General features: G+C 53.6%; 1 protein-coding gene across 1 annotated transcript; it reads right to left on the bottom strand.

Moving 5' to 3' along the window:
- Nucleotides 1–2,397: 2,397 nt before the first annotated feature.
- SCAMP5 (secretory carrier membrane protein 5) lies at nt 2,398–6,207 on the bottom strand. Its single transcript, XM_010075863.1, has 5 exons — nt 6,054–6,207; nt 3,900–4,056; nt 3,065–3,166; nt 2,765–2,882; nt 2,398–2,646 (listed from the first exon to the last, which is right to left on the bottom strand). Exons 1-5 carry the CDS (start codon nt 6,205–6,207, stop codon nt 2,452–2,454), a joined length of 726 nt encoding a protein of 241 aa, XP_010074165.1. The 3' UTR covers nt 2,398–2,451.
- Nucleotides 6,208–6,464: the final 257 nt, after the last annotated feature.

The raw sequence follows: 6,464 nt of genomic DNA on the forward strand, positions 1-6,464 counted from the left end.
TACAAGCACCGCCGGCTTGTTGTCTGAAGCAGGAGTGCAGCAGATCAGGGGCAGCACGTGGTGGGTGGTCTCCAGCCCTTCCCCGGATGCTCTCTGGACATCCCCCTGGTGTTGGCAGCCACAAAGAAGGAGCCAGAAAGGCAAGAGGCAGTGTTCCGCCTCACTGACTCCAGGAGGTGAACAGCAACAGCAGGACCTCGCTAAGGCAGCAGAGGCCATCAGCAAGATCCTCAGCGTGCTCTACCCCCGAGCTGCCTCCTCACTCAGCCACAGAAACACCCAGCGCGTGTCCTCCCAGTCTGGGGGCTTCACACCCACAGCAGTCCCAGCCTAACGCAGTCCCAGATTGAAAATAACTGTGTCGAGAGCAGAGGTGCAATACGCTGCCCAGCTTCTGCCGGCAGGGCAGGGAGGCTGAGCCCCGGGGACATGTTTCTATGGTCAGCACTCACGCTCACGCGTTCAAGAGACACACCGGCGAGGAGGGTTAGATGCTGAAGCGATGTCTGTTAGTTACAGCTTGTTACAGTTATTATTTATGCATCTTATTGGAAATGCAAAAGGTGAAGTCACTTAATTCATCATTTCTCAGACATGGATGACAGAGCACGTGATTTGGCATAGTAAGTCTTAGGCTAGCTAGAAATGAATTGCACAATAAACCTGATTAAGTACATAACAGGCTCAGCAGAGGATTACTTTCTCCTTACATTTTATACACGTATATATACACACACACACAGACAGGTGCTGTATCGTGAGCTGCATTTTAGACTTGTCAAGAGACGACTGCCTACTGCCAAAGGACTGAAGTGCTACCCTTAGAAAGAAGAGAAGGTCCTGTCTGGGGTGATTCTCGTGGGTAGGAGTCGCGGACAAGCATCACCAGACAGCTAGAGGGGCTGGGGACCCACACAGCTCTGGCTAGCTGCGGGCAGGAGCAGTGGCACGCTCAGCTCATTACCTGCAGCTGAGCCCAGGGGCCAGATTGGATTCTGTTTGGGCTGCTTTTCTAGGACTTGGAGAAAAATTTGGCTTATTTAAAGTGCATTTAGAGTCTGAAAAGCATCTCTGAGAAGAAAAAAATCCCTACTCCTGCCCCACAGTGTCCGTCAGCTCCCATTTATGAACCAATCTTTTCCAGGATCCAGCAGTCACCTTCCCCAGCTGCCACAGCCCCGGAGGTGTTTGAGCTCAGCTGCCTCCCACCAAGGTGCACAATCATTATTTAAAGCCTGACCTCCCCAAACTGGGCAGGGAATCAGGGCTGAGAACAGCAGGGATTTCTGCACCAGGAAAATACACTGCCACGTTTCACTGCGCTTTTTAGAAGCGCAACTGAACAGGAATCCTTCTCACCAGCCCGGAGGTTTCCTAAAGAGCCTTAAACTAGCGCACACCTCAAAAGCTACCAGAGACAAATCCTGGCCTCAGTCAGTGAGAGCAGCTGTCTGTGCTGGCATACGGGGTGGCAGGATTGGACCTGGAGCCTCACCCAAGAACAGGTCCTCTCAAAAACACTCTGCCCATTTCATAGCTGCTTTTCAAAATAGAAGCCTTTTTAAAAAAACAGACTCAGAATGCAGAACCTGGAATGGGATGGCTGTATCCCACAGGGAAAACCTGTCCTTGCTCCCCAACACACACGCACACACACACAGTGCGCCGGGGCTCCTGCCCGCTCACGCACAAATACTGGTCTTCCATGTCAAAATGTAAAACTATTCATTTACAACACCACGCACTGAGAGAAGTTGTAGATCCTGAGCCAGGGTGTAGATGAGGAATCTCTTGGCTTCCACCATATCAACAGCAGGACTTAGGGTTTCTTTTTTTTTTTTTTTCCCCCTCTGGTTTTCCTTTTTAAAAATGCTAAGTCAGCCAGCCACCTGCTATGTAAAAAACAAAAGAAAAGGGAGAATTCCTGGGATTGCTTGCCCTTGCTGAGACAGTGGCAAGTGGCTGGACACTACCAACTGAAAGAAAAAACTCACACACGCTGGAAACCCGTGGATCAGGGCTTCTTCCCAGAGGGGAGGTGGGTGCTGGTTGCTATTTTTATCTTTCACTTTTGGAGGGTGGGGGGCTTTTGGCTGATGTAGTTCTAACGTACACCTATCACCACAGGAATTAAAAAACCACCACCATACACTATTGCACAGGGAAAAAGAAGACACGTGAATGTACACTTACTACCACAAACAAGAGCCCTGAAAGTCAACTCATGGCCTCTTTGAAATGAAAAAATAGAAGAGAAAAGAAGAGATAAGACAATAACAGGGAGGGGGGTGGGAAATGAAAAAATCCCAAGTGATCTCGTTACAAAGAACAGGAAAAGAAGAACCATTATGGTACACTCCAACTTTCTGAAATAGCTGCAGAAACTCGGCTCAGCCTTCCTCCTCCTCCCTTCCCCCCCAGATCTTTTGCCCGAGGACAGAGTCCCGCTGCTCACATCTCATTGGAGTAGGTGTAGTTTGGGGTGGCTGAGTACTGCGTCTCGTGCTGCATCATGGCCCCCTGCGCCGCCCCCATCGCTGCGTTCTGTGCTGCCTGCTGCACGTGGGGGTTCTTCCACGCCCCTGTGGTCCACTCCTCCTGGGCTTTGCTGAAGCTCCCGCCGCTCCCCCGGTAAAACTTATGCACCTGGAGCAGGTTGGAAAGAGAAAATCCAGAGATGCTGAGTGACCGCAGCTCGCGCTGACCCTCCAGGGGAGCAGCCAGGGCTCCCCGAAGTGACATGCACCCCCCTCTCCTCCCGTACCATGGTGAGAGCGATGAAGGAGAAGACAGCCATCCCCGTGAACAGGACGGTGGGGATCAGCATCACCACAGCCGACCCCACGTTGGTCCCAAAGAAGGAAATTGCTGCAATCCAGCCGCTGCAAGGAGATGAAAACAACCAGTCCGTTCAGCAGCCCAGGTCTTTCCCGGCTGGTTCTGTGCACTGCAGTCTGCCAGCAGCCCTCCCCTGCAGCCCTCCCAGCTCCCCAAACTATCTTCCCCGAGGAGAGAAGCTACGGAAGCACTGAGGATGTTAACATGAGAGCAGCATCTTCCTTACCAGACGCCCCAGCCCGGGATTCCCACCGCCTGGATGATGCTGATCACCAGCTGGGCCATGAAGGTGAAGAAGAAGGCCATGAAGCTGAAGGAACTGTCTGTCCTGCAAGAGAAGGCTCGGTCACTCCCTGCGCCTCCATCCCTGCTGCACTGCGAGGGAAGGGAGGTGCTCCCACGTCTCAGATGGGGCAGAAGCAGCTGTGGTTTAGCGAGAGGGTGGGGAGAAGCGGAGCTGCCTGCAGACAGCAGGCACCGGAGCAAAACTACACACAAGGGAGACACTGCCAGAGGCTGAAGGTGCTGGAGGGGCACCTGGAAAAGCCATGGGGCACCAGACCCTTCCTCAGGTGAGAGGACATCTGTGCTCGGACACGGCTCTCAGCTCACACCACCCCACCATCAGACTCAACCTTCCTGCATGGGGAAGAAATACACCCCCAGTTTTCCAAATCTGGGGATACCGCACTGGGGATCAACCTCAGCAGTGTGGATAATCAATATAAGCACCTCAAGGTCTCATGGAAAAATATAAATAAACCTTGAGGATGGGTGGGAGGGGAGGGAAAGCTGGCACCCCAATGCATCCTCACCACTCCCCCTGACGCTGTGCAGAGCCGCACCGTAGGGTGTCTCTATATGGCATGGTTGGGGTTTTGGCCCTCAGGAAATCCCAAACAGCTTTGCTTTGAAGGTTAGAAAGTAAAGCTACAGGGCTGGACAGAGAGAGCAGGAATTCCCCCAACTACTCAGGCAATGCCCCAAGCTAAGCACTAACTGTTTAGAAAGGAAAACAAAAAAATGACCATGAGAAGCCAGGCTCAGGTGTGACCACTTACTTGAAAGCTTTGTAAATAGGTCTAAACCAGCAGACATAGGAGCAGGGCGTAAAGAGAATGAGCCAGAGAATTGCCAGTCCAAAATTAACAGCTCCACCGCCTCCAATCAGCCATGCGAGGCAGCCAACGAGATTCACCGCCAAGGTGATGCTGTTCACTGCAAACACACACACACACACAGAGGGAGCAGAGTAGCGCGTACGCGAGGACATCGGCATGATACGAAAGACCCCGACCCCAGGGACACCGTCACAGGGCTGACCTCCAGCGGGTTTGGCCAGCGGTGCATTAACCTTCACTTAAATTAAGCTGCCTGAGTCCAGGCAGCATCCCCAGGCCCGCTCAGCCAAAGAGGGTCTAACCTCAGCTGAGGAGCAAGGAAAAAAAAAATATCGTTCAGAGTTGTAATGTCTTAAGCAGGTCCAAGGCTCATGGGACTCGGAGGACAGGGAAGAGCCGTATCCTCCCGTGGCCTGTGAGCCAGGGCACGTCTCCACCAACAGAAAGAAAGTGGTAGAATCAAAGTGAAGCTGTTTTGCTTGCCTCCAGCTCCAGTTTCACTGAAGGAGCTTGCGCGAGAGTTCCCTGAGCTAGCACCCCCTGAGTTGAGAGCTGAAGTCAGGGGTGGCGTGTTTGCTCTCCCACCCCTGCTCGGGGTTAAGCGACACAAGGGCTACTACTATGAAGCCCAGCATAGCAGACACAGGACAAAGCCGAGAAGGCTCATCTGCATTCTGACGCCTCCGATTTTTGAGAATGATTCATTATTTCGACGAGAATTAAAACCCTCCCACCGCCGCCTGCAAGAAAGCTGCAGCTGGCAAGAAAGGGAGCTCAGTTGGCCAGGCTGACAGGGCTCTTACTGCTCCCTGAAGTCCCCAAGGACACGGAGGGGACCTTTCAGCCTCTCTGTGCTCGCATCCGGCTGGGTGTTTGCGTGGGAGTTGGGGAGAAAATGATCCACAGTGGTGCTCCGGAGACAGAAACCAACAGCCTGGCTCAGAGAGCTGGTGCTTGTGCTGCGGGAGAGGCTGGAGCAAGAACTGAGCTCTATTAAGTTCAGCAGAGCATGAACAGCCAGATTGAGATGGGGAGGGGATTTAACACCCCCAAGACAGCTTCTCCAGGGAACCACAACTGTTTTTTCCCTCCACTTCGTAGAGAAGCTAACACTAACCCTCCTGACATGATGGGGGAAGTTATCCTGGGGTCACCTTCCTGTTGGGACGTGGCCCCCAAAAGCCAGAGTGAGGCACCACCCCAGTGCTGTGCTGAAAGCAGAGACACCCGACCTCTCCGGTGCCAGCTCAGCTCCTTGTAACCCGCCTCTGAAGGCCAAGGCACTCCCTGGGCACTGATATGCTTCCAAAGGTCAGGGAAAACACCTCATTAAGTAACTAAGTTATTCTAAAAGGAAATAAAACCGTGGTGCCAGCTTGCTGTGAGCTGCACACATACATTTCCACGTATGTCAGGGTGTGATCTGTCCCTCTGGCTCTTCTCTGCACTCGGGGTTGGTAAGGAAGAGAGAACCGGGCTAGTTTTAAGAGTTAGAAGACAGTGACAGCTCTGTTAGCACAGCACGGCACACAGAGGCATGCAAGAGGAACAGGCAAGACCCAGGTTTGGGGGAAGCCCTGGGGTCCCCTGTTTTGGGCAGCAGGCACCCTGGCCCTCCAGTCCAAGTAGAATCTCGGCCTCGGGCTGCTGCCGAAGGGCTCACAAGGAGCTTGGGGTGGCAGAGAAAGTCCTTCCCTCGCCCAGTGGCCAAAGAAAGCCAGCGGAGGCTTGGCAGCTCTCCTGGGGGGCAAGGCTGGCAGCTGGGCGAGACATAGACGGGAGTAAACTCTTGGGCAGGAGGACGGGCGGGTGCTGAGCCATGTCCTCCTCGCAGCAGGCTCCAGTGGGACATCAAGGCCACCGATGGCCCTCGGATGCTGAGCCAGTGCCACACCTCCATCCCAGAGGCTGGAAGGGCTGAAGCCCACCCCCCCCGTCCCATCCCCAAAGGGTTTTAACAGGGGACACCAAGGTCTGGAGGGGCAGGACTTCCCCTGATCTCGCTCTGCTCTTTCAACCAGTGACTTCCAGAGGAGCAGCCTTCAGAGAGGCAAACGCAAACCCGCTCAAGCCCTTCCCCGCCCAGCGACTCACGCATCCAGAGGTAGTAAAGCCGCTTGGCCATGGTACGGTGCTGCGGCGGGATCTCCGCATCGAAGTCCTGGTAGAAACATGGCTTCAAGGGGATGAACTTCGGCAGGGGAGGGAAGTTGTTTGCTTTTTCTGCAATAAAAAGTTTCACCAGCATTGGGCACTGCATGGAGCTGAATGTAAATCAAGAAGCTTCCTAATTAGTTTTGTCAGCCCCAAGACTTGATGAGTTTCACACAGGAATTAAGGATTTCCCCTTGCAGTCACCAACAGCCCACCCACATGCATCGAGACAAATTTAGCCTTCGGTGGCCACACGGATCCTGCAAGCATGGATACCTGCAACCCCACAGGGGACTAACAAGGTGATGTTATGGCCAGTAAAGCCCCCGATGGGCTTCAGAGACGAGGGGG

This window comes from Pterocles gutturalis, unplaced genomic scaffold (genome assembly GCF_000699245.1).
Source record: "Pterocles gutturalis isolate BGI_N339 unplaced genomic scaffold, ASM69924v1 scaffold2383, whole genome shotgun sequence".
Taxonomy (NCBI): Eukaryota; Metazoa; Chordata; class Aves; order Pterocliformes; family Pteroclidae; genus Pterocles; species Pterocles gutturalis.

Excerpts from the sequence above, each read along its gene's own strand:
- SCAMP5 (XM_010075863.1), bottom strand. The coding sequence starts at position 6,207 with ATGCTGGTGAAACTTTTTATTGCAGAAAAAGCAAACAACTTCCCTCCC. Across the intron at positions 3,167-3,899 it reads CCTATTTACAAAGCTTTCAA|GACAGACAGTTCCTTCAGCT; the intron begins GTAAGTGGTCAC and ends CTTCTCTTGCAG. Across the intron at positions 2,647-2,764 it reads CCTTCATCGCTCTCACCATG|GTGCATAAGTTTTACCGGGG; the intron begins GTACGGGAGGAG and ends AACCTGCTCCAG.